Source organism: Sphaerodactylus townsendi, linkage group LG06, assembly GCF_021028975.2.
Source record: "Sphaerodactylus townsendi isolate TG3544 linkage group LG06, MPM_Stown_v2.3, whole genome shotgun sequence".
NCBI lineage: Eukaryota > Metazoa > Chordata > Lepidosauria > Squamata > Sphaerodactylidae > Sphaerodactylus > Sphaerodactylus townsendi.
The window spans coordinates 94,251,228-94,278,431 of NC_059430.1; the positions used below are offsets into that span (position 1 = coordinate 94,251,228).

At 43.2% G+C, this 27,204-nt stretch overlaps 1 protein-coding gene across 1 annotated transcript in view; it reads right to left on the reverse strand.

Annotated features, from left to right (window-relative positions):
- The window catches only part of MAN1C1 (mannosidase alpha class 1C member 1), a 151,026-nt gene that overhangs the window by 64,195 nt on the left and 59,627 nt on the right, over nt 1-27,204 (reverse strand). Inside the window, exon 2 of the mRNA XM_048500196.1 lies at nt 22,968-23,064. Within this exon, the coding sequence (XP_048356153.1) occupies nt 22,968-23,064 (97 nt within the window). The remainder of the gene's footprint in view (nt 1-22,967; nt 23,065-27,204) is intronic.

Below are 27,204 nucleotides of genomic sequence, written 5' to 3' on the forward strand. Positions count from 1 at the left end.
CTGAAAAGATGATGGAAGATACAACCGGGAACGAGCTTACTGCTAGGATTCAGTCCCAAAGGCACAGTAAGATAACGTCTGCCAGAGCTTTATGCTATGCCTTCTTTTTCCTCACCATCTGCGAATGCACAGAATCAATACATGCCATCTTGGTCATCACCCTCGCAAGCAGAAGCAGATAAGGTGCGCCTCTTCTCTGTGCTCACAATGATCGAAATCTTGCCAGGTCCATGAACTTCAGTCTTGAGCCAAATGAAGTCTTTCCATAGGGGAGAAAGATGCCCGATAACAGCACTGGACGTCTGTGCAGCACCTTCAGCATTCAAAGCATTTCATGCAATGATCGCTGCAATCCACACAACAGCCTTGTAAGGCAGGCCAGTATTATCCCTCCCATGTTGCAGCTGGGGGCATGGAGGCTTGGAGAGTGAGACTTGCCTAATGCCTCTCAGTAAGTGTCTGGCCATGAGGAGATTTCAGTGATCCACCCCCTGAAGCTCAGTTTTATGTTCTTAGGCATTACTCTACTGGGGACAGTGTCCAGTAGGCTCTATGCTGCCTCTGCTGTGGCCCAAACATCTCCTTGTGATACCACCTCATTTCCTGGAATTGAAGTCCCTTCCTATCTAACTTCATACATTCACTTGCAAGACTACAACAGCCCTACTTAATTTCCCAAGACCTGGTAGCGTGACAAGTCAGAAAGGGAGCAGAAACTCTCTATAGTGACCATTGCAATTTTCCAGCCCCTCTCTAAAAAGCCCGAAATTTGTGTTTTTTTTCTAACAATGGAAATGTTGTTAAAGGCCAGATGTATCATTTATTTTTGTTCAGATGTGTCCATGTGTTTATAATACCCACCACCCCCTTCCCAAGAGTCAGCTCAGGAACTGATCAGTAATTTTTTTTTCTTTTGAGAGGAACTCTTTAGTGGGTTTAAATCAACCCTTAAATCAACCTTTTACAAAAGCTAACCAATACTACGCACACAGGTGCCCTTCCTCCCCTGAAAAAATGAAAATGAGCCTCAGACAGAAGCTCTGAGGTTGTTCCCTTTCATGTTATCATGGCTGTGCATTGCTAGCACTTGACTAAAATCATTTCATAAAATGCTGCAATGTTTTGGACACTGAAAAATATCAGCAATCTCATCCACAGAAGAGTGATATTTCATTTTAACTCGGTTTCCTTTCTATGGAGGTGCTGTCTGTGAAACCTCAAAAGACAAAAAAACACAAGAGTGAACTTTTGTGACAAATAATGAACTGATGCCTGCCCCACAAAGAAAAACTATAAAAGGTAACAAGAATGAAAAAGTTATCTAGTAGCTCTGTTGGGCCCAGTGGCATGACCGCCTCATTATGCCCCCCTGCTCCCCACACCCCACTTAAGGGAGCCAGCAAGGAGCCCAAGGGAGGGTGGGGCTCAGCGCAGTGGTGGGATTCAGCCGGTTCGCACCACTTTGGCAGAACTGGTTCTTAAAATGGTGCTTGTAAACAACCAGTTGTTAAATTATTTGAACCCCACCACCAGAACCAGTTGTTAAATTATTTGAATCCCACCACTGGCTCAGCGGGGTGGCTTGGAGAAGCGCTGTGGCAGCAGGCCAGCTCCTGGGCTGAGCCCCGCCCCCCACTGGCCTGCAGGGAGACTGGGAGGGGGGCTGGGCGTCATGGCGTGTGGCTCGCCACTGGTTGGGCCGAATATGTGTCTACATACAAACATAGGAACAGTGGCATTGAATCTGTGGAGAGCCTGTTGTGGAGGATCTTCCACATTATGTTTTAATTTACCCCCTCTATGCAAAAGCCAGGGATAGATTTCTTTAATGCACAGTTATCACTGATTGTATAGCAACAACAAAACTAATGTGGGAAGGTAGACATTAGTGAACCAGTCACTCTATACTACTAAGACAACATAGGTAAAAACTACAAACTAATTTGACTTCCTGCTAAATGCAAGTTGTGAGGAATTTGCATTTAAACAACACTGAAAGGAAGTGCTTCTGCACACAATGAGTAGTTATCCTACATAATTCATTGTCACTAGAAACAATGACAGCAACTAGGTTAGATCGCTGTCAAAGTGGATTACACAAAATTAGAGAGGACAGCCGTTATTCACAATAACTATACAAAAGCTCCACATTCAGAGGGCACAGAATATAGGATGCTGAAGGAAAGCAACATTTTCAGGAAAGCAACTGAGGTCTTCTTCATACCTTACCTAGGATTAATTATGAGGGACTGGATTAATCTTTAGTTTGACAAAGCAAGACTATTCTCAGATCCTTATAACACAAAAGTTAAAGAGACACATGCAAATCTGCAACAGTCCTCCCCACCTCCAAATATGCTACATCTCATTTGTGTGACAGACTCAAGAAATGGCAGGGGGGAAAATATAAAGACATACACTCAAACATTCATTCTGCTTGTCTTCTGCTGACTCCAGATCTTTGCCTCTCCAGCCCCCATGTTAACATGCATAAAAACAAAAAAGCTATGTCTCTTCTGTTTCCTCCACTCTGAGGATGGAGTCAGTGGGCTGAATTTGTTGTTGAAAAAAAGTCAATATTTCATTGCACTGTTTGATATTCACCTCCCCCCACAATTTAGTACAACTGTGAAGAGCTGCAGTGACTCACCCTGAGCAACGCAGACAGAATTCTGACTCAGGCAGGTTTCATGTATCTATACTCTGAAGTCAAGCACACACAAATATGACCTTAAGTCAGGCAGACAGTCACCTCAGTCAGCCTGTCCACCTGACAGTGTTCTTACATCGGTGTCAAAAGAGCCAGAGACAGAGAACGGCGGCATGCTGAGGTTGGTTAAACGTGCCTGCTTCCTTCCATTTAGAATCTGGTGCACAGCGTTGTTATTTTGGAAACCTTGCATTCAATTTTCATTTAAAATTGAAGTTTCTAGTCCTATTGGCCTAATCAGAAAAGAGAGCATAGCTTTTTACTAGCAGAGCAGCTTTGCCATGGCCAATATTATCAGTAACAATAATAAATACGTTGGCAGCCTTTTGCCTCTCTTGTGAAAACTACCAGAACTTATTCTTTGCCCCTGCACCTCGCCTTTTGCCCCATGCTGAGCTGTCCACCACAGCTGGCAATTGCCCCAGTATTAGAATCCAAAATCAGACACAAACCAAAGAATGCGACTTATATGGCTAAGTCTTTCTATGTGTCACCATGGCAACTAAGATCTGAGGAGTACCCTCTGGATGACACAGTACCCTCCCCATATTACATGAAATCCTTCTGCCAAAGATGTACGAAGAGGCTTGCTCACTGGCTGACTATGTTCCATGACTATGGAACAACCTTTGTCAAATCAGAGAGAATCACCAGCACAAATGTAATCATCACATTTGAACTGATATCATGTGAGAGTATATATGCATATAATTGAGTGTTCTTAAATTGAGTGCTTTTAATGACATGTGTTTTAAAACTGTGCGTGCTTTCTAATCTGTGCATTTTTAAATGGTAAGTTTTTTATCTGTACATTGTTTTAACTTTACATTCTTTTCTGCCTTGAGTGTGAGACTACATGAGACACATATGTTTAAAATAAACAAGCAAATAAATAATCTTTTGGGAGGGAGTCATATTTGGCAACTTAGTTTGCTTCCAAACGAAACCTTGTGTCAAGGATGGCAAGAAATAACTACACAAATTGTTTCTAGAGTCTGTAATGTAAGAATGTGCTGCTGAGTCACAAGCAGCTCATGCAGAGCCCAGCTGTGGGGCTTTCCAGACAAGAGATGATGATAGGTGGTTTGCCATCACCTTCCTCTGTGTAACAGCTCTAGCCTTTCTTGGTGGTCTTCCACTCAAGTACTGACTGTGGCCAACCCTGCTTAGCTCTCAAGTTCTGTTGAGCCTGGGATAAACTGGACTATTTGGGGCTGCTCTGCTTGCTCTGTCTTCAATAACATATTTTCCATACAGGCACCTCAGATACCCTGACACCTGACTCATGTACTTTTTCTCCATCTCGAAATCTGGGAGGTGGAAATAATAAACCAGCCCCAATTTACTGTAACTGCTGTCATCAGCATAAAAGCAGCTCGGAGATCGCAATCCCCCAGACAAACTGGTCTGTCTGCTGAAGTCATCTGCAATGACCCTGCACTCAGGTGGCAAGGAAGGGGCAGGTCTTTTCTGATTTGCATCTTCCCCAACAGATTAGCCTGCTGTTGACTTTGACTTCGTCCAGATACCTGGGGAAATCCACGCCACACTGAGCTTAAGTTTGTTTGTTTGCTTTGTTTTTATGTATGCAGCTTCTAGTTGTTCATTTTGCTTGGGGGGGGGGGACTGGATTGTGCTATCCTTTTAAACACAGCTTTATTTATTACAGAACTTGTACTCAAGCCAACTTGGGCATTGATATGATGGAAAGACCAAAAAAAAAAAAAAACCTTTCAGGAGACTTAGTGATGTTTAGAGTTTCCCTTACAGGCTGGACAACCCTGTGGCCTGTTCTTTTTCAGTCATTTCAACTGTGATCTCAATGACCCTAACTTCACCTTTATAGTTAAATTCTGAATTAAACCTCTCTCTCTCTCACCCCCACACCCTCTCTCTCTCGTGGTCTGCTTAACAACACAGGGTGTAGCCCTAGGTTGAGTTAGCACCTTTCTAAGTCCATTGACTTAAATAAACTTAAACGGGTGAAACTCTGTCCAGGATTGCATTGTGATCCTCTTACTGGAGGAAAAACACAGAGTATGACATGGCACTGGTTAGAAAAATGTTTTAAATATTTTCGTAGCTTTTGGGGAACAACTAAGAGGTTGAATATAAAAATGAGAGTATTAACAACATTAAAGTAAAATGGATGCATAGCCACTCATGATGTGTACTCTTTTTGCCACTGAGAAATCTGGTTTACAGGAATTGGCAAGGTAGCGGCTGTAAAGGAGCAGGAGACCACTGTTTTGTGTACTTAGCTTAATAGTTAATCCGGCATTGCTGTCACACATCACTTGCAAACCATTTTCCCAGTTCTATAGACTCCCAAGTCAGCAGAACCTCTGAAGAAGCTGTCTGGAGGTTTTAGGAGGAGACACGTGAAGATGCTCTACTTCTCATTTCACCAAGAAGGGATCTTGAAAAGACAGCATTAACAAGATCTGTCCAGACAGCTGGCAGTAAGATGTCTCAATCTGTTTTGCCTCATCAACAACAGCTCATCCCTCTGAATTCCCCGGCAGAGCTAATTAATCACAACTCCACCAGCATTGCGCATTAAGAACCAGCCCACACACAGCACAATTGCTGTCAATTTCATGATCAGTTCTTGCCCATCGCCATGGCTGACTTTTCAGTTGCAGACCTGAATGCTGTTGCAGGACCACAGCTGAGAAAGTTACACACCCCTGACTCGTGTACCTTTTCCATTTCATCTGCCGGGCAGAGAGATGTCCCAAGAAATGAAGAAATGCTTGTTCAGAAACTCTGGTAACCATACAAGTCCCATTTCTAATAACCTGTGCAGTACACACAGTATCCTAGTTATGTTGCCCATTTATAAATCTAAATAACCCCACATATTGTCAGTCTTATTGGAACTAAGAATCTAAACTTAGGATAGGTTTAATTAGATGTCAGTAGCCTTGATTCTTAGTGGATAGGGCCACCAAGGGCAGAAAGTGAACTTAGCTCCTACCTCAAAGGAGAACTCTATCAACACCTCTTTTTTCTTGTCTCAATGTACAGTCAACAGAAAATTCTAGTGCAACCAAGAAATAGAGTAGAGTAAAGGGGTACCTAAGCAAAAACAGTCTTGGTTTAAAATGGCTGCCACCAGAAGAGAACGGGTTCCTCCCACCCTCCATATCAATGATATTCCTCTTTACTTTCTATCACATAAGAGAAGGGTTCCCATTCACTTCCATTCACTATTCAATTCCACAATCCTGTTGACCTGGAACCAGAAAAAAAAAGTGCAGTGTGTTTATGTGCAGAGTGCCTTCCTCCCAACGGAAAAACAAGGCTGCCCCTCTGTCACTACCAGGCCCACCACAATCATAGGAGCATCCCTAAGCAGAGGTGGAGATTTGTGATAAGAAATATCTGAACCAATTCAAAATGCACAAATAAAAAACAAAGAACCTTGCAAGTCTTCATTGGCCAGTGGCCCTAAAAGTGGCTTTACTTTAGAGTGCAAAATTAACTGCACACTGGTTAGAAGGTAGAGCGATTTGTTTCTTTGCCACACGTATCCCCACGGACCCATCCAATTCCATGCGAGGCCCATCCAAATGAGCATCCGCATCCCATCTAAAACAATTATCCATGGACTTCAAGCGCCTTGGCTAGCTGTTAATGAGCAGAGGTTGCCAATTCCTCTGAGACAAAAAGAGAGAGGCTTGTGCTTTCAGCATCAAAAAGGAAGGGGCACATCCTTCAACTCTGAAGGCTTGTTTCCAAAAGCAGCTGAAGATGTGTTGTGACAAGAAGAGGAAGCAAGCAGATTGCTGCTCCAAACATTCTCCCTTCCCCCCCAGTGAATAATATTCAGGGAATTCAATCATTGGGGATAATTTAGTTGCCAAGGAACTGTGTCTTTCTTCCGCAAGGTTCCGAAGCCTGGAAATGCTCCAGAGGAAAACCACTAAATCCAGGAGAGGTGGTGTGAGATGAACCCAAATCAGGATGATGGCTTTCTCTCAGACCTATGATGAACCATTTTAAATGGGAAGATTAATTACACTGGAGGAAAAAGATGATCCATGTAATGTGTGAATTGCCGAATGAGGGTTGTTTGTCCAGGGCTGCCCCACATATTGGGATGTTGCTATGTTTACCGTCTTTCCAGTAAGCAAATTAGTAAGATGGGTGACCCTACTACCATTTAATGCAGTTATCATATAGCACACATTATTGGATTCAGACACTTAACTCCAAGGGAGGAGACAAGTACAGACACCTTTCCTGTCCATGATAATGAGAATCTCAGATGTGATTTTACTGAGTATCTAGTTCAGCTTTCCAACCATAGGCAATAATCTGAACCCCTACAGATTCTGAAACCTCTGTTGGCATCCTGCTCCGTTGTTTGATAAACAATGAGTTCAGAATAAAAAAAAATCCTCATTCTGTTTTTCCATCATTCAAGGGACTTTTCCCCATCCTGTATAATAGCTGTTGGAAACAAAGGACAAATATCTAGTCTGGAAGCAACTCAGCACATCCCATTAAAAAGTCTTTTTGCTGGCTAAATCCATTGGGTCTGTCCATCTCTGTCTGAAACTGAAACATGGTATCCAAAAACTGAATTCAACTAAAAGAACTTCCCAGTATTGAACAGCATTATTCACTTAGAAGTCTTAGTCATGATGCTTCTGGTAATGCAACCAAGAGTGGTACTGATTATGACATTAAAAATGAAGCCACTTTTGCCAGAAAAGCTCATTTACACCGAATGTTGTAATGATTCCTTTATGGGGCTCTTCTCAAGGAATTTCCTCACTGTAGGTTTGGCAGAAGAGCACATCCCTTGTAACTCATGAGAAAGTAGCATTATGTACAACAAATTATATAGTATTCTTCCTAAACAAATGTCTGATAGGTACAAAAGGAACCGTCCTGGAGAAGAAGTAAACAACACACAACATGGAAAAATAATCAGAGCAGCTCACCTCATTTGGCTACTTCGAGTAAACAGAAGCTGTAACAAGTACGGTAGAACAGCAACAAATTTCTAAACTTTCTAAGTTTCTAAACATTTTCAGTGTTGTTTGCAGGCCCTCGCATATCATCTGCTGCTTCTGCAAAACTCCCCCCAAATTTCCATTTGATTTCTTATGCTGACCCACAATATATCAAAACTGTGATGAGGAAAGTCACGATGTGGAAGGGATAATTGTACTAGTATTCTTTTGTTGGGGGAGGGGGGTCCACACCAACTCATAGTAGGCATGGGATCGAGCAGCTAGAGGGTCAGCTGGCTACTCTGCTAGATGGCCATACCCTTGTGGCAGCAGGAATCCCACTTACTGCCCAGGCCAACAAAGACACCTCTCAAACGACTGTCAGGGATAGAAGGTCCTTGCTTTACACTACAGAAAAGAGTTCAACTCTTCCCCTCCCACTGTAACATTTCCTGGAAAACTGCTGCTTATCGCTGGGGAAATATGGAAATCACCTGCATGCCTCCTCCAGCACAACTAACAGTACAGGGATAGTGGGGAGAGTTATGAGATTGGGAAATTGGAATATGCACTAGGGTCCTGGTCTGAATCAGGGCCCTTTTGCTGCTATTTGGCTTTTTTTTAAAAAAGGCACTGGAAAGATTTTAACTGCCAACAAATCACAAAGAACAGTCCTCACATTGAAAGCTAATGTCCTGTGTTTAGGTCTGATGCTTCTTAATCTGTTGGAAATTCATTTAACAGCAAGGATGTATAGTAGAGAATTACCAAATTTCAGGATAATGCGTTATTCTGACGGGAGAATATAAATTCCCTGGTAGGGGAAGCCATTCCTGCTTACCTGCAATTCTTTGCTGTGCCTTGCCTCTTAAAATGATTTAAACCTACAAGAGAGTTTATTTTTCCTGAGTAGAAAAGGGAACATTATATGCAGAATTTTAAATTAAAAAAGGGAGTAGAGCTGGAGGCACAGAGAAATCTTACAGAAAGAGTTTTTGAAAACACTAATGAAGGTCTAATGTACTTCCCTATTTCTGGTGTGTGTCCCCCCCTTCTTCTTCTTTTTTTGTATGGCTGCTCATATTCATTATTGGATGGGAAGGGAAAGACTTAGAAAAAAGAAAGGGTAATGCCCGCTGGTATAAACATTAGGGTGAGATAAATTCTCAAACTGGATCAAAACATGACACTTCGAAGGAAGAAAAAAGCTCCTCTCAGTGTTCCAACCTGCACAGCTGAAACGTAAGCTGCCCCCGCCCCCCGCAGTTTTTGAACAGGTCTGTGCCATCCTTCTCCTGCATGGTCAAGAGCAGCAAAGTCCGCCCTTGACTCTTAACAGAATTGCTCAGCATCCTAGTTGCCCAGATAATTGAACAAGCCTGACCTGCCTGATCTCATCAGATCTCAGAAGCTAAGCAGGGTTGACCCTGGCAAGCATTTGGACGGGAGAGCTCCAAGGAATACCGGGGTCATGGTGTGGAGGCAGGCAATGAACATCTCTTGCCTTAAAATCCCCAGCAGGGGTCACCATGTCGGATGTGACTTGACAGGAAAAACGGAATAATACCTGACTCACACAAGAACCAAGAAATACTCCATTTATTCAAGATATATTCAAGATTAATTGGCTTTTAGACAGTATAAGAAAGTGTCAAACCCACACTGGGCTATTAGGCCAAGGAGGGTATCATGAGTCACCACCTTGTAGCTCCTTTCTTTTGGAAGTGCCTAGTTGCCTATACAGCATCTGGTTGAGTCAACATTGTGTTGGGTTGAAGAGCAGCACATTCTAATCTGGAGAACTGGGTTTGTTTCCCTGCTCCTACACATGAAGTCTGCTGGGTGACCTTGGGCCAGTCACAGTTCTCTCAGAACCCTCCCCAGCTACCTCACAAGACACCTGTGGCAGAGAGGGGGAAGGTGATTGTAAGCTGCTTTGAGGCTCCTCAAAGGTTGAGAAAAGCAGGGTATAAAAACCAACTCTTCTTCTTTTTCTAGGTGCAGTAATGTCTAGTCCCATAAGCACTGCTTCTCTAGAATCCCAGGCAGAGGTCTCTCTGAACCCTGCTGAGATCCATTTGAGTGGAACTGACAAGGAGTGGATTTGCTGCTCATAAAACAGATGCTTTATAGACCCCCTATACACACCACAACATGAAATTAGGGATATTGCCATGTCACAACTTGTTGGGCAAATTTTCCCAGCATTTTACATGGGAATGAAAAGGTTGTTGTGAGAGCACACAAGAAGAGATTTCAAAACACTTGAAAAGTAGTATCCTAACGGATCAGAACAGTGGTCCTTGGGTACAGTATCTGGTTTCATGCAGTGGCCAACCAGTTGCCCTAGAGGACCAACAAAGGATGATTTTGAACGGTAAAAATGCCCCATAGTTGGCACCAGTATTGCTTGCAACAGCTCACTGTGAGTTGCCATCAAGCAGGGAACTTATTTATTGATGGCAATAGCTTGACTCCAGTAGTCAGGAAAAACTAATGACATAATTAACCTGAGGTCCATGACATGCATGATTTGGGAAAACTCAACACAAAGATTGGCATCTCCTTGACTAATGCAACGTCTAGTCTGGCTCTTGGATACAGAAGCTGAAAGAGTAAAGCAAGGAGAGTTCCGAGAATAGAAACCTGGCAACATTTATTATTATAACCTATACAGGAACAGCCACCTTTAAACAGAGCACAGGATCCTTGCTGCAGCTGCTGAATTATATAATACCGCAGAAGATCAAAGTTCAGCATACAACATGAACTTTCATTCACTGAGCTAGAACAGTGTGGATGCTCAACAAAGGTAGGAGCTCATTGCAGAAGAAGGCAATAGGATTATCCTCCACTAATGCTCAGATTCAAGAACTGGAGAGGAAACTCATATCCCCCCCCCCCCCCCCCAGTCAAGAATGCGAAAGCGATGACTGGTATATAACCTTTGGCCAGTAAATGATGTTCCCTGTTTGTCCTTGATAGATGAAAGGGAGCAAAAACAGAGAAAAGATCAAGGATAAAAGTCAGCTCAGATTAGAATAATCTGACAACTAATTATTTTGGCACCTGGATGAGTCGAGGAAAGCAGGTCTGTGGTGAGTGAAGCAATAAAAGACTCAGGTAAACAAACCAAAAACGGGCTGTTTCAAAAGCAATATTCAGCCTGTAACTGCACAACTTCTAAAGGAAAGGGATTAGCAGGCTATTGCTTTCCAAGAACGATGAAAACTACTTTGCCAGCACTGCTAAGCGCGGGGAGAGGAGGATTTCTTCTGCAAAGTGTGTAAACCAATTCCACACAATGTGGGGCCTGGTGGTGACGTTGGATTTGGCATGCAAATAGAGCGCAACTTTCAATCAATCACAAAGAAGGACTCTCTGAGGTGCTGCAACTGCAGGAGCTTGCGAAATGAATCACAGACCCTGATTCTCCCACCCTAGCAGAGAAAGGGATTTTGACATTTCCTTTCTTGAGAGTACAGTGGGGCCGATTAAGGCTCTCATCCAATTATCTTTTCCTGCATTATATACAAGCGCATCCGCTCCCATTGCTTCTCATTAACTCAAGCTTGTTTCCTGATAATCTTTAACCAACTACTTGCAAAAAAAAAAAATCACTGACAGCTAGATGCAATGGCATAGAAAAGAAGGGAGGGGGAAGGTGACAGAGACCGGCTGTCTCAGGGGACTGCTAATGAGATATTCAGCCCTCTTATCTAGGTCACCCTTGCGGTGTGGTGGAACCACACTTGGACACACTTGCATAATGGAACTCCATTTCAATTCATATCCCAGCCTTTTGTCAAAGGTTCAGAGCATGTAAACAACATTTCCTTTTCGTGCTCATCTCCACTGCAACTCCATCGAGGGCTCATTTCTCAGGTTCTAAAATTGAGGGTGAAGATCAGAAAGGAGCTAGCCAGTGCAAGATGCAAAATGAAATTTATTGAACAGAAAAGAACCAGAATGCATTTTGGAGCTTCGGAAGGCTTGGGCTAATTGTGGATCCATGAGGATCAATGCAGTTCACACACCGTGGCCTGTAGCTTGCCAGGAGTTCAATAAACCATCTGTTCAGCCAAAAACTAGGTGGTTTATCATGCCCCTGTTGGGCTCTATAGGTGGGATGCACTTGGCTTGATGTGCCATATATTTCCAAAGCTTGGACAATTTTTTCCCACCAAGAAAAAAGCTTCAATTACAAATTTTAAAAAATAAAATGCAGAGTTTTAAATAGCAAGAATTTATCCTAATAAAAAAGAGTTCATTATAGCTCAAAACATGTTGTTTTGCATCTTCAGATTAGGAAGTGGCAACCATGAAGCAGCAGTAGTAGCCAGCACAGCTGTTATGGAGTAGCCAGAATATATGACTCCCATTCTATTTGGTAGCCCGTGCCAGATCTGTTAAAGTGAAAACAAAATGGGTTGGTTACAGGCAAGTCTGTGCTGGAATCCCTAATAGAGAATATACTGAGAACCAGCACTGAAAGTCCATATTTCTGACAGCCAACACTGAAAGTCCATATTTTGCAACTTACATCATTCTGCTCCATTTTATCCTGACATCCACGCTCTTTCGCAGAGAGTGTACGACTGGGTCACGGTAACCCAGCCAAATGGCAAAGAAAGGATTTGAACCTGGGTCTTCCAGATTCTAGTTTGAACACACTGGCTTGAGAGCTCTCATTTCTGCAGGCCAGGTTCAGTAGAATCACCTAGCCGCATGGCCACAGACACCTGACAACAAAGTGGCATTTTCTCCCTAAAAGAGTTAGGTACAGTGGGGTGAAGTCCAGTGTTTTTAGCAAAGGGTTTTATCAGCAAGTTTGGGCAGCCACAAAGGATATATCTGGCTGCTACATAAAGCCAAGTACAGTTCTCTTGGTTAGTTGAGCACTTCTTTATAAAAAGCAAAACTGCAAATTATTGTTAATTTAGATATAAAAGCTGATAAATGTGATAAATGCTGTCTCAGAAGCAGCATTCCTTCACAAAAGGAAAGAGTGTTTCTTCCGAAACAGTGCCCACTGGGAAATGGGCACACATAAGAGTAAAACTTTCATAACCATCGATTCTTGCTCAAATGCAAATTTATGCAGATTTAATCAAGAGAATGTTATACAATTAAATGACTTCATTTTCTTTAAATAAGGCGATAGCTCTAATGTCATCCCATCATGGAAACACAAGAACGGAACATTTATGGAAGCTCTTCCACCTTCTTGACAAGGACAGATTCAACAGCGACACTCAGTAGCTTTTCAAGAACATTTGATCATATCACCTTTAGGTCGGTGAAGCACACACTCTACTGTACATGGCTCAGAAGGGAGGGGGGAATTAAGGAAAGTTGACTGCAAATCTAAAAAAAACCCCTCATATCTTTAGACTCCACATGTCAATATCCTTGTCATCAAAGTCCTGCAGATATGCCAGTTGTCAGACTCGGCACAAGTGAAGCATGCAGAGACTCACAAATTTAAGAAGAGATGACAAGTTGCAGCAACAACAACCTTGATGACGATGATGATGACGATGATGATGATGATGGGTGCTCCCCCCCCCGCTAGCCACCGCAATAAACTGACCCGTGTGAGCTTCAATTTCCCATGGAAATCAGAGTTGATTGTTTTTGTATGTTAAGCTTTAGTAAGCCAAGCTGCTGGGCTAAGGATCCCGACTACAATCACAATACACATCCATGGGAACCAAATTGATTTGAACATGATTCCGAATGTATGCAAGCTTCTTTGACATGCCCAGCATGGCTTTTAAACCACACTTCTGATACATCTATTATAAACAAATGCAATTTGTAAAGTTGGATGCATGAGGAGTGGGAAAACTAAATGATTCATAAAGCATTTTTAACAATGTCTAGCAGTATATAATCTATAAAGTGTCTGAAAAAATAGAGGCTATAGTCAGACTCCTTAGGTTCCATACTCCCACCTCATCCCCATCGAATCTAAAATGAGGCATAAAGGAAAGTTGTACTTTGTGAAATAAATAACGTTATGCAAATTAAGCAAATTCACATGCACCTCTGACTCTGCAAAATGTATCCTGACCCTGACAGCCTTTTTCTTGCTTTCGAATAGTTCACCAGGCTTTCAAAAGTACTGTTGTAATAAGTGACGAAAACTTTTTTTCAGGAGCAAAAAAACTCACCAGGGAATCTCAAGTTATCAAACATTTGTAGTAGTAGTTTTGACTGCACAAGGCCAAAGAACATTATAAAACCAGGCTAGGTAAAACATGAATGACAGAAGATGACAAATGAAAACAGACAGCAAGATTGGCAATCTATCAAGCAACCTTCATCCTATCCAGACAAACATGAGCACAATTGTTAAAACATCCCATGCTCCAAAAGAACAAAGAATGTTGGTTAAAATCTTTGAATTTCAGACACAACTTCTGCATGAATTTTCTTGGTAGCCAAAGAATATAAAGCTACCATGTGGGTAACATACTGTGTTCAGAAGAAGGAATGTTAGTTTCTGCACAACTGTGCATGAAGACAAATTTGCTACAATAGCTACAAGAAATGTATGAGTAGGTTCCAAACATAGAGGACAGAGCAACGCATACTGAGGAACAGTCTCTGACGCACTACAACTGTGTGGGACCTAGGTAACTGTTTATGAGAAAACCATCCTGTTTACATGGGTTCTGCATGCATTTCCGAGAACCATCTTTGAACCCAGACTGCAAAGATGTGCAGAGAGATGTTTTCACTGATCCTCACCTCACCTTTCATGGAACTCCCTGGGGACTCAAGCCTGCTCTTCAGATACATTGTAAAGGCTTATAATACCTTGACAGGATAAAGCCAGAAGGAAAGAGAAGGCAACTTTTAATGGCATTTCAAATTCTGCTTTTGTGGAGGTTACATTTGGTTAAACTGCTACCTATTTCTGTCCTTCGGGGCAAAGCAGACTCTGAGCTAAGCAAGCAAGGAAACACAGAGATATGAGGAACACACGAAGTTTTTGCTCTAACAGCACTACTAAGGTCATTTTCCTTCAGTGGGAAACAAGTCACGAGACTGCTCTTGTCGGCTGCCAGCACAGCACACTCAAAGAAATTCCAGGGAAGAGAGAAAATCGCTAGAATCTAAAAACTACACTGGAGTACAGATTGTGACATATCAGACCTTACCTGATCAATTTTGTTGATGCACCCTTAGAACAGAATTCAGCTTCTTTTCCACATAACTATATAAAATGCTGCCAGGATAAAGGGATTTAAAACGTTTTGTCAGAATAATAAGTAGATATGACAGATACAGGGAGCAGGCAGAATAATAAGTCTGTTGTATAATGGCAGTCATGTGGTGACAGGTTCGCTTGAAATGCCTAGTCGGATAATAAATGTGCTTCTCTCTAGCACCTCTGAGGGAAGAAAAAAAAAAGAATCACAGTGCTCTTTTCTAAAAGTAATTTGCTTGGGCTACCACACAGTATCACTAACAGTGAGATGGTGGAAACAGTGAGACAGTGGAAAAAGCATCAAACTGAGTTTATCTCAGTAGAGGGAGAGGATGGGGGGGCGGGTCAAGGAGAGAAAGCTGCAATTGGCTGGATCTTCTGTGACATCATGCAAGTATGAATTTGAGGGAGACTGTCAGAGCTGGCTCTAGGGGCATATATCAAACTCTGCCTGCCCTCTTCTTCTTGGACCATGGAAATGTTTGCAAGGCAAAGATAGGCACAACAAAAAAGAACTCTAGTAGGGATGAAGCAAAATACCCACACAACAGAAGAACTCATTTGATATAGCTTACAACTGGGACAAGCCCGACCAACCACACGACATGCTTTGGCTTGCTGCTTGCAAAAGGCCTCATAGCTGGTCTCTCTGCAATTTGCCCCTTTTTCCAAAGAGCTTGATGATGGCGTACAGGCCAGGAACTTACAAGTCCCTATACTCCAGCTCCACTCAGCAACCATTCTTACATTTCTCCCTCAATCAGGGGTCTGGCCACCCTCCAGGGCCCCCGTGTTCACACCCAGTTCAGTTTCAACCCAGCAAATAGTGGATGTGCAGTTAAGGAAATAATCAGACCCTGACTCAGCAGGCCAAGAGCCTGGAAAATCAACCTGCAAAGGTTCCTGTAATGCATCATTGATTCCACCCACCAGCTTTCTTGGAAAAGTCACCAAGGTGGCAAAACGCTCGATAAACTAGCCATTAGAAGGTGTGACCCTGAATAAAGAAAGCTGAATCAAAAGTGAGCATCGTATGAACTGCTGGGGGAAAAATAGCACCTTTAAGGAACCTGACGATTTCACAGTCACACAAAACACAAGGAGTCCGCCCTCCTACACAGAGGCAGTTGCAATCAAGTCCTTCCTAAAGTTGTTAAGACTGACTACAGGAAAGTACCATGACTATCAACTCCAGTCATTTGTGGCTCAGAATTTTTTAAAGCCATAGCATTGAGTAGGGTGTGTGTAATGAAAATGGGGAACAATATCTCCCAGGCAGTGGAATCCTGAACAGGGGAGTAGTTGCACCATGGATGGGGATGGCGCTGCTGTGCTACCTTCACTGCGGACAACTAGTCGAAAGGGACACTGCCCACTCCCCCATGAAAATGGCCTATGAAGCTCAATGGACTGATTTTGCCAGTGTAAATCTGCATTGGCAAATTCCTGGCTGAAAGGGCTCACCTTTCCTGGCCCCACCCCCAGGAACACCCCTTTTGACACTGGCATGGCCTCTGGTGCCCAAGGAGTGCTGGTGCCATGATGGCAGCAGTGCCTGGGAATCATGCTGCCACGCAGCTCCTTCCCATGAGAACAAGTGCCTCTGCACTGGCGTAAATGCTCCTGACACCAGCGCACATTTTTGCTGGCACCAGGATCACGCTGCCTCTTGAGCAGTCCCTCGTCATCCAGGTTTGTACTGTAATTCAGTTAGTGTTGTAGGGCTAAAAGTGACTCAACCAGGGGATTGGCCAACTTTACCTAAAATGCACATCTGGTGTGGTGGGTTGGTGGTAAAAGCACTAAAAAGCAAAGGATGCACTCTTGTGCATCTGCTCTCCCAAATGACTGCAAGTTCTTCTGCTCCAAAAGGCTTTCTTAAGAGCTCTCCTAAATGCAGTACAAGCCCCTCCTAAGTGCCACCAATAGCTTTAGCATGGTAAACACATTAAAAACCTCTCTAATGTCTTGTCTCTTTTCTATCCCCATTTCCCCCCAGGAGTCTGGGTGAAACTCATTAGTGCATAAAAAGAAGTTGGACAATTCAGGAGGAAAGTGGCACACATATTAGCCAGACTGTGGCTCATCATGCACACTGTCATGTGTGAGGGAAGTGTCCCACAGGGAAAGTAGGTCCTTTTTCTGCCAGGACACTCTTATGCTTCCCCTGTCCCTCCCCAATAGCATGCCCCACTGTCAAGAACTGGTCCTCTCGCTTTTTCAAGCCTTCCAGATTGCATAATTCATTTTAGCACCTAACAGTGCAGAGTCCAAGGACTGACAATCTAAGCACTTAAATCAGAAGTTTGAACTACTGCGGATGTTTCAAGCAAATGCTTACAGGAAACTGAGTTGTTTTTATAAAGAAGAGGGTGCGGGGGGAGAGATGCCTACAGTCCTGATGGGATGTAGAATGGCATAGTACAGTCTGATCTTGTCAGCTCAAAAGCTGAGTTGCATCAGTACATGGAAGGGACGATTTCAAAGAAGATTCTGCAGAGGAAGGCAGTGGTAAACCACCTCTGCTTAATCATTTGCCTTGAAAACCCTACCAGGATTGGTATAAGTCCACTGCAACTTGACAGTACTTAACACACACATAAGGTGTGTGTTAAGTCTTTTCTTTTCACCTCCCCTTATTTATTAAACATCCTGCCTGATAAAAGTTATGGAAAACGTGAAAGCTTTTGCTATGTGTCATTTTGGTTGGTCCTAATAGAAAGTTATAACATGATTTTTACTTTAGGATCAGTGTAACCATTTGTTTTAGATACAGGAGAAGTAACTGTCATGCACCCCATCTTTCATTCTACCCATCCCAACCTCAGGCTGGTGTTTTGATTGACTGGGGAGTTGATCAGCAGGGAATCTAATACCAAGCAGAAATAAAAGAGCTGCACCAGTCACCAGGAGATAAAAAAAAAAAAAGGCCAAGGCCAATGGTGCAAAGTAAGTAAAATATATTTTATTACTCAGAACATCTAACCAGTTCCTTCATACAAAGACAGACCAGTGAGGAACAATCTCAGTTCCAATGGCAGTTACCTGTTTGGAAGTCAGCCTACCCTGTCAAAATACTGGTTGCAGAATTCCATATTAGTTGCAGCATCTGGACTGTCTTGAAGGGCAGACCCACTTAGAATGCACTACAGTAATCAATCATAGCTGTTATAAAATATATATTTGCAAAGGTCAGATTGCTTAAAAAGTTATACAAATCACATAGAAATATAACCTTTTAAAAATGGTGACCTCATCCTCACAGTAACATTTTCTTTTTAAAAAAATAGTTTATTTATAAATTTGCAATAGAACACATAAACAGACATCACATACATAACATACAATATTGAACAGATCACTAATTCATTAAATAATATTCACTTTCACTTTCGTGGTAGATATTATTGATCTGATCCTTTATATATAAATATAACATTAACAAGACACAGTAACATTTTCAAGCTACACAAGTCCTCCAAAAATGAACCATGCACACCACTAATAACTTGTAGGTCTCCTCATTCCCAGAATATCCAACCATCCAGATTGCAAGTTTTGACTCAATTTACCCTCAGCTTTTAACCTTCAGCCATCTGAGCATAGCCTATAGCCGTGGTGGCGAACCTTTGGCACTCCAGATGTTATGGACTACAATTCCCATCAGCCCCTGCCAGCATGGCCAATTGGCCATGCTGGCAGGGGCTGATGGGAATTGTAGTCCATAACATCTGGAGTGCCAAAGGTTCGCCACCACTGGCCTATAGGTACTGGTTCAGAACCAAGACCACTGCTCCTGTCTGCTTAGTTAATGAAATGCAGAGTTGGGTATCATCATCACCATATCAGCAATGCCTAGCCCTACAGCTCTGGACCATATTTCCTGTTGACTTCTTATTAAACAAGAGGAACAAAAGAGACATTTGCCCCAACAGCCAATGTTGTGGTTGTCTTAATTACAGTAAACAAAGTTATTTCAGAGTTGGAACAATAACAACCCCCAGATGCTCCAAACGTTGAAGCAAGAGGGAACGATCTACTATTCAAAACTACTGAAAGCAAATCAACAGGGAGGTGTGTCCTCCCCTTCTCCAGATACAGATCAATTAAACCAAGACCTGAAACAGGTCAAGAAAAATCACATCATCCAGGAAATGGAAGTTGCTCTGCCACCACACAACTTTCCAGAACAACAATGATCGAGATAGGACTCTCGTTCAAATTATTGTGACACCCAGAGACTATGACTTCTGAGGATAGCAACCCCCCTACACTCAAAGGTCTGTGAATGAGTTGAACTAGCAACTCAACCCAGTACTTGGATGGGAGACCACCAAAGAATACCAGGGTTGTTATGCAGAGGAAGGCAAACTACCTCTGCTAGTCTCTTGTTTTGAAAACCCTACTGCAACTTGAATACACATTACACAACAACCTAACTGAACCAGCACAAAAAAAGATGAACCTAGCTAGGTGAGTAAGACATAGACTGCTTATGAAGGTCTTCACAACTCCTGACAACTTGTCAGCATTGTCGAGAATCACCCTGCTAAAGTGATTGAAGCAAACACGACAAGCAATACTGTCCAAAACCACACCTAAATTCGGCCTCAGCAATAATGTCCCAATCAGACTGGGCTGAGCTGCTTTCTGACCCAAATTAGCTCATTCATTTATGTGATTTACAGTGCACTGGGGGGGGGGGGGCACTCAGGGAGCAACATGATCCTAGCATTGGCTAAATACCACTTATGCCAGAATAAAGAGCATTTATGCCAGCGTCAGGGCACTTATGTCATGCTGGGGAGCTGCACAGCAGCATGACACCTGGGCGCCAATGCAGACACAGCGGCAGCACTCCTCCAGAGCAGGAACCTGTGCCAGTACTGAAGGAGGTGTCCTCAGGGGCAAAGCTGGCTTTAGTTGGCTTCCTGAGCTTTTTCAGCCCCGAATTTGCTGGCACAAACTTACACTGCAAAAGCAGTGGTGCAGCTTATTGTGCTGCATAGATTACTTTCATAGGGGAAGGGGGAGTATCAGTATTGGATTGCTGGCCACAGTGCAGAAAGCCCCTTAGGAGGCAGTGTGGCTGTGCCCCTGGCTTTGGTGCAACTATACCTCCCCCTGGATTGCACTGCCTGTCCTGTCTGGAGACAGCTGTCCATGGCTAGCTCATGAGGCTTGCTGAACCCAATTTTTTTAAAAAAAGTCAAGCCAGAAGTTTGTGACTTTGAGGTGCTGAGGTCACAAGAGAAGCAGCTTAGCTTTAGAGAAGCAGAGGGGGGAAGAATGAAGAAAAGAGAGACAAAGATGACACACTCGCTGCCTATGCACCACGAGTATCCAAAATACTCAAAACACTGTAATCATTAAAGCAAAAAGTATACAAATCACTGGACGCACAAAGCAAAGCATTTAATATTGATTAACGTATCCAGTATTTTATGAGAGCGACATTTCCAGCAAAAAACAGAGCTATACAAGAGGAAAGGCCTGGCTACAGAGAGTGTCAGATCCAGGTGAATGCTGTGGTTTTGGGTACAGTGAGGGCAATTCAGATTACTTTTTGGAAAAGAAGCCTTCACCTCATCCCTCTTATGTGAAGGGAGTACTGGCAGGGAATCAGCCAGGACAAACTGCATGGCTGCAGCATCTGAAGCAGAAAAATGGCTTTGCTCATGAGGAGATAACTTGCTAATGGTCCCCGGCTCAAAAAGCATCTTGCTGTCCTCAATTTCTGGGCTCTGGCCCTGGCCAGGTGGAACTGGATTCAAATGAGGCCCAGGCCCTGTGGAACCTGATGCATTTTTGGAGGACCTGCAAGACGAAGGTTCTGCCAGGTCTATGGTTAAGGACAGCGACAGTTTCTATCTTGCAGGCCTCCCATCCCCGCTTCTCTTTCCTTTCCCACTGCTATATGTTGTTTTCTTCTTTTTCTATTAGAATTTTAATTCACCTGTCCTTTTCCTTCTAACTTGTTCCCCTTGCAGTGTTTAAAGTGCCACTGAGTTCTATTGATTGAGGTTTTAACACAATTACATATTTTAATTGTTATTAATTTATTGGAAGCCGCCCTGAGACCAATGTGTAAATAAATAAATAAAAACCCAGGCAACCCATTGCTTATGCTCCAATGAGTACCGGGCAGGTGTTTCTCATGGATATGCCCACCCCTTCCCCAAATTGCTACTGAAACTGAAGGCCGAACTAGAGGAGATGCTAGAAGATCAGTGAATGAATCTCCCAAGTGTTCCCCTGTCAGCAGCTAGCAACGGAGGGGTGGAGAGAGGGGGAACAACCTTCTCAGAATTCAGAAAAGCTCCCCTGGAAGAGCACTAAGCAGAGGTAATGGTAGAGAACTATTTTTTCTTTGTCACCACCACTATCACAGCAGGGTATCGATGAGCTCTACTTTGTGATGTGCCTGATTGGGACTACTGCTACTACTGGTATCCATCCTCGAGGAAACTCCCCCACCTCAAGGCAGTGTTGCCAGATGCCTGCCCACTAATCCACTCACATGCCTGCTGATCACTGTGGTGATAGAAAGAACGTGTGCATGTGGAGAAGTTGTGTCTGAACCCAGAAATGATGGCAACACTTTAGGAATTCCACCCACACTTCTATGGTTTCATCACAGTTTTGGAGGTTTGCTAGACTGTCCCCTGCTATGATAATCAGCATGCCTAGCAACCCTAGGTTAGGGGCACCATGGTGCCCACTGATGTATTTCTACAAAGAGTCAATCAGTTTCTCCTTCACCTTACTGGAACAGGAGGTACTTCAGAAGAGTCCCAGAAGCATCACCTCTGTGTCCGCAAGGGGCACCCATTCCAAAAGAGTTGCCTCCATCATAGAGGGGTGCTTTACATGGCACCTCTTAACACTTTGAGAAACTTCCTAACATTTTATATTGGGACCCAGCTCACATGACAACTTTTATGTTGTTGTGCCCACTACCCGTTATCAAATTCCAAAAGCTCCCATATCTTCACCAAGGTGGGGGACCCCTGTGGTAATAAGAACATAAGAAAGAGCCTGCTGGATCAGACCAGAGTCCATCTAGTCCAGCACTCTGCTACTCGCATTGGCCCACCAGGTGCCTTTGGGAGCTCACCTGCAGGATGTAAAAGCAATGGCCTTCTGCTGCTGCTCCCGAGCACCTGGTCTGCTAAGGCATTTGCAATCTCAGATCAAGGAGGATCAAGATTGGTAGCCAATCCCAGAATCCCTCAGCCCTTCAGAGGCATTCATATATGGCAACCTGAGAGGTGCCTTCTGTTCACAGCACCAAAATTATGAAACTTACTTCCTGGGATATTTGTCTGTCCCCTTCTATCAGTCTTCCATTACTGAGCAAACACTGTTTTTTTTGTCTGGAATTTCTCCAATGATCCCTCTTTCCTGCCAGATATTTGCCATCTTGTGCTTTATATATGTATTTTTAATTCTAGTTTTTAATTGATATATTTTATTATAAATGCTTTGTCAATGGCTCTGAATGTACAGAAGGGCATAAATGCTGTAAACAAAATTTTAAAAGTATACAACTGAAACCAGTGTACATTTCATTCCCATGTTTCCCCATATATCCTCCTTGACCCCAGAACCAAGTTCTATGCTACAACTGTTGAAAAGCAATAAAGGAGTCATCCAAGTGATGGCTTCCCAGTACAGATAAAAAATTCTGTTAAGCCAGTCAAACAGCTACTTCGCAGTCACTGTGCATTGCATAAGCCGAATTTCACCTAATTAGAGTGATAATTAATTGGCCTATTTTAGGTTACATCTGTCAAAGGAGGTATTCTATATTAAAATGTGCAAAGGAGGCTAGACAGTCGATGTTGAAATTCAAAGAGTATCTCTAAAAAACAAAACTAATTTCAGTGGGTTTTATATTTCGTACACCATAATAAGTTAAAAAAATGTTTTAACCCTGACATTAGTGCATTAATGTTCTTTTCCCCTAAAAATTTAGAAAGGATAGAAACTATCCTGCCGTCTCCAGTCAAAAGGCCTTGCCTCTTGCACCTTAAAAAAGAAACAGAAGGCAAATTGAAACTCAGCTCACCAAACATGTTACCAATGTGTCCATTCTTAGTGAGGGGTCGAAGTTCATTTTTCCCCATTGCATACTGCTTGTAGTTATCCCAAGCAAACTTCATCATCTGTCAAAGAAAGAGAAAGATAACTAGTAGTTAGTCAGACATCAAAACTACTGCAATCAAAGCCTTTATTTAAAAAGAGAGAGAAGTATCAGTACATGGCGACAGGGTGGAGAAAGGACCTAGATACAAATCTCTGTTCCAGTATGAAACCTGAAGATTCCAGTTTTCAGGACTGGAGTCCAATCTGATTCCAATCTGATTTTAGTTCCCAAACCATTTCTCTGAAGCACATGATGCACTAGTTTGCTATAAGCAAGGACTCTTCTGGAGGAGGGGGCATGGAAGAGTATTGTAAGCTGAAGGATGAGACCAGAATATTTGATTTCCTCTCTAATCTTAACTAGGCACACCCAGTGTCAGAGGCGTAGCTCCAAGGGGTTTGTGTGTGTGTGTGTGTGTGTGTGTGTGTGTGTGTGTGTGTGTGTGTGTGTGTCGCACCGGGCATGCGCCTCTGTGAGGGTGTTGTGGGGGTGTTCTGAGGGTGTTCTGAGGGTGTGGCAGGGGCGGAAGAAGCACCAGTGCACCGGGCGCTGGTACGCCTCTGCCCAGTGTGCTGCTGGAATAAAGCAGAATTTAGAAGTGAGACCCTGGGTAGGTAGTCCAAAAGACTGGGCAAGTGGGATAGAAAAAGAGCATCTGTACCCTAAACAGGATGGAAGTGGGGTGGACTGGCCAAGTGAGATGGAAGTGAGAGCGTCTATACCAGGGGTGGCAAACCTATGGCACTCCAGATGTTCATGGACTACAAATCCCATCAGCCCCAGTCAGCATGGCCAATTCGCCATGCTGGCAGGGGCTGATGGGAATTGTAGTTCATGAACAACTAGAGAGCAGAAGGTTGCAGACCCCTGGATACCATAGGAAAAATTGTAACCTCATCCATCATTTCCTCTTCCCCCCCCCCCGCCATGTACTCTTTGTCTCCCCCGCACCCAGTTATCTAGTCCAGATCAGGCTACGATGAGTTAGGGGCAGGGGGTGGAGTGTGTGGGGCGGGGGCAGGAGGAAATGGCAGATGATGTTACAATTTTACTTAGATCCTTATATATAGCATGAACAGTAATGAAGCCGGAACTATGCACTGCCCAGCCAAATTGAATCTGCCACACCTTAATTGAGAAGAAGTCCCGGGACAGGGCAATTGGTAAGGGGAACAGCAGCGAGAAAGGGGAGGAGTGCTTATCTCCTTCCCCACCGACACATTTCTGTCCTGATGTACTTTGCACAGGGAAAAGTGGACGTAAATGTCACACATACTTCTGCCCGTCATTATTGTATGGACACTTGGAAAGTGAAATTCCGAGTGTTTTAAAAAAAGATTTCAGCGCATAGCTTGATTTGCTTGCATGAGCCATCTGGCCAGAGAGGACTTTAGTCCAGGCTGTGTTGACAACCCTGCTCTGCCTCTTGCTGGCTAATGGAGCCTGCTGAGGATCTGTTGCCTGCTTCTCCACCTGCAGTGCAGAAGTCAGCACAGCATAAAAGGCATTTTAAAAGCCTTGTTTTATACAACTCTTTAATGTGAAATGCAAAACCATTAGCTGAGACGCACATTCCATTTCTCTTAAGAACTCCCTTTCATATTGTCAGCCTTTGTAAGTGACATGAAAAGCATGAGACTCAAATGTATTTTACAAAAGAAGAAACATGTCTTTGCTTCACAATGGAACAAGAACAAGCTAATTCCAAGACTGAGGCTGAAAGGGTCCAGAACTGAGGACATGATTGTCAAAGCAGTCCCTCTCTCTCTCTCTCTCTCTCTCTCTCTCTCTCACACACACACACACACACACACACACCCATTCTAGAAATAAAGTAGTGCTGAAAACCAATCTTGAGCTAGTCAGAACATCACTTTTTAGGATAACAAGCGGACAGTGGCATTTGCCTCTGATTTAGTATCACGGTCACCTCTGCAACCTCACGTGCATGTATATGTACATATCTCACGCACTACATAACATGAATGGATGTGTAGGTTGGGGCCCCAGTGCACTGCTCTGCCTGAGGGCCTATAATGTTGTTAAGACTGTCCTGCCTCTATGCATGAAGCTTCATTCCAAACTTCTTGTTTTGATCAACCTTCAATTTGTTGCCATGTAAGAACGTCAGCAAATTGGAGTTTGCTCACCAGGAGTGGGAATTGATGGGGTAAACAGACTCCAACCTACTGGGGTCCCCATATTTGGACATCAGATCAAGAAAGTTTGGAATCAAGGTCTGCACACAACAGAAAGGTAAAAACACCAGGATAGCAACAAGCTTTTTTTAGGCCAATCCCATTTCAGCTTGCTGTGATGTCTGAATGTAGCCATACAGAAGACAAATATCAGAGGTGCTTATGACAAGAATCTTACGTACTGTAAAAAAAATTTATATTCTGTCCCAAGTTCGACAGAAATAAGAAGCAATATTTTTGTAATGCAAGTGGAAGGAAGGAAATGAGTAGAAATGTAGTTTCCCCCTGCAACACATAAATGGTTCCAGTCTAACAGGATGTTTGTAGAAAATTTTTGTACAGGGCGGCAATGGCCAACTTTTGATGAAGCAATCATTACTGCAGCAGGATTGCCCATTGTCTTAAGTGGCAATGATATTTTGTTATTGTAAACAATGTCTTCTATTTTATCATGCCATCTTTAATGGGGAACATTTTGTGTTTTTTTCCCCATCCGAAAGTTCTCAGAAAATAGGGGGGGGGGCAGGGGAGACTCTCACTCATGTAGAAAGTTGCCATATTTTTATCATTTGATCTGCTCCAGGAAAGATTCTGTAGCAGATCATGAAACAGACAGTCTGTAAACACCTAGAAGGGAATGCCATAATCACGAAAAGTCAACATGGGTTTATCAAAAACAAGTCTTGCCAGACTAATCTTATCTCTTTTTTTGATAGAGTGACAAGCTTGGTAGATGAAGGGGGTGCTGTGGATGTAGAATACCTTGACTTCAGTAAGGCCTTTGACAAAGTCCCCCCCCTACATTCTTGCAAGCAAGCTAGTAAAATGCTACTGTTAGATGGATTTGTAATTGGTTGACTGACTAAACCCATGGCTCATCTTCATCCTGGGGAGAAGTGACCAGTGGGCTGCCACACTGTCCTGGACCCAGTGCTATTCAATATTTTTATCAATGACTTGGATGATGGAATAGAGGGCATGCCAGCCAAATTTGAAAGAGGTAGCTAAACCCCAGAGGACAGGTTCAGAATTCAAAATGACCTGGATAGATTTTGACAGCTGGGCCAAAACTAACAAAATGAATTTCAACAGAGATAAATGTCAGATACTACACTTAGGCAGAAAAAAAATGAAATGCTCAGATACAGGATGGGTGACATATGGCTTGACATGTAAAGGGAATCTGGGAGTCTGAGCAGACCACAAAGTGAAACTTGAATCAGCAGTGTGATGCGGCAACCAAGAAAGCCAATGCAATTCTGGGCTGAATCAATAGGGGAATAGTGTCTAGATCGAGGGACATAACAGAATCACTCTATTCTGCATAGGTCAGACCTCACTTGGAATACTGTGTCCAGTTCTGGGCGCTGCAATTCAGGAAGGATATTGACAAATTGGAATGGGTCCAGAGGAGGCCGACCACAATGGTAAAAGGTCTGGATTCCATGCCCTATGAGGAGCGGCTTAGGGAGCCAGGTATGTGTAGTCTGGAGAAGAGAAGGTTAAGGGGTGACATAATAGCCATGTTTAAATATTTGAAGGGATGTCATGTTGAAGATGGAGCAAGCTTATTTTCTGCTGCTCCAGAGACTAGATCAAGGAGTAATGGATTCGAGGTGCAGGAAAAGAGATTTCACCTATACATTAGGAAGAATTTCCTGATGATAATGATTATTCGACAGTGGAATAGGCTGCCCCGGTGGGTGGTGACGTCTCCCTTCTTTAGAGGATTTTAAACAGAGGCTGGATGGTCATCTGTCAGGAGTGCTTTCACTGTTTATTCCTGCATGGCAGGGGGTTGGACTCAATGGCCTGTGTGGTCTCTTCCAACAATATGATTCTATTATTTAACTTTCAGCTTTTTAAGGAATCTGATACCAGCATTACGACTTGAGTTTAAGAAGTTATGTCAACCACCACTCCTCAGAGCACTGAGGAGTTCTGCTCACTTAATCTTGATA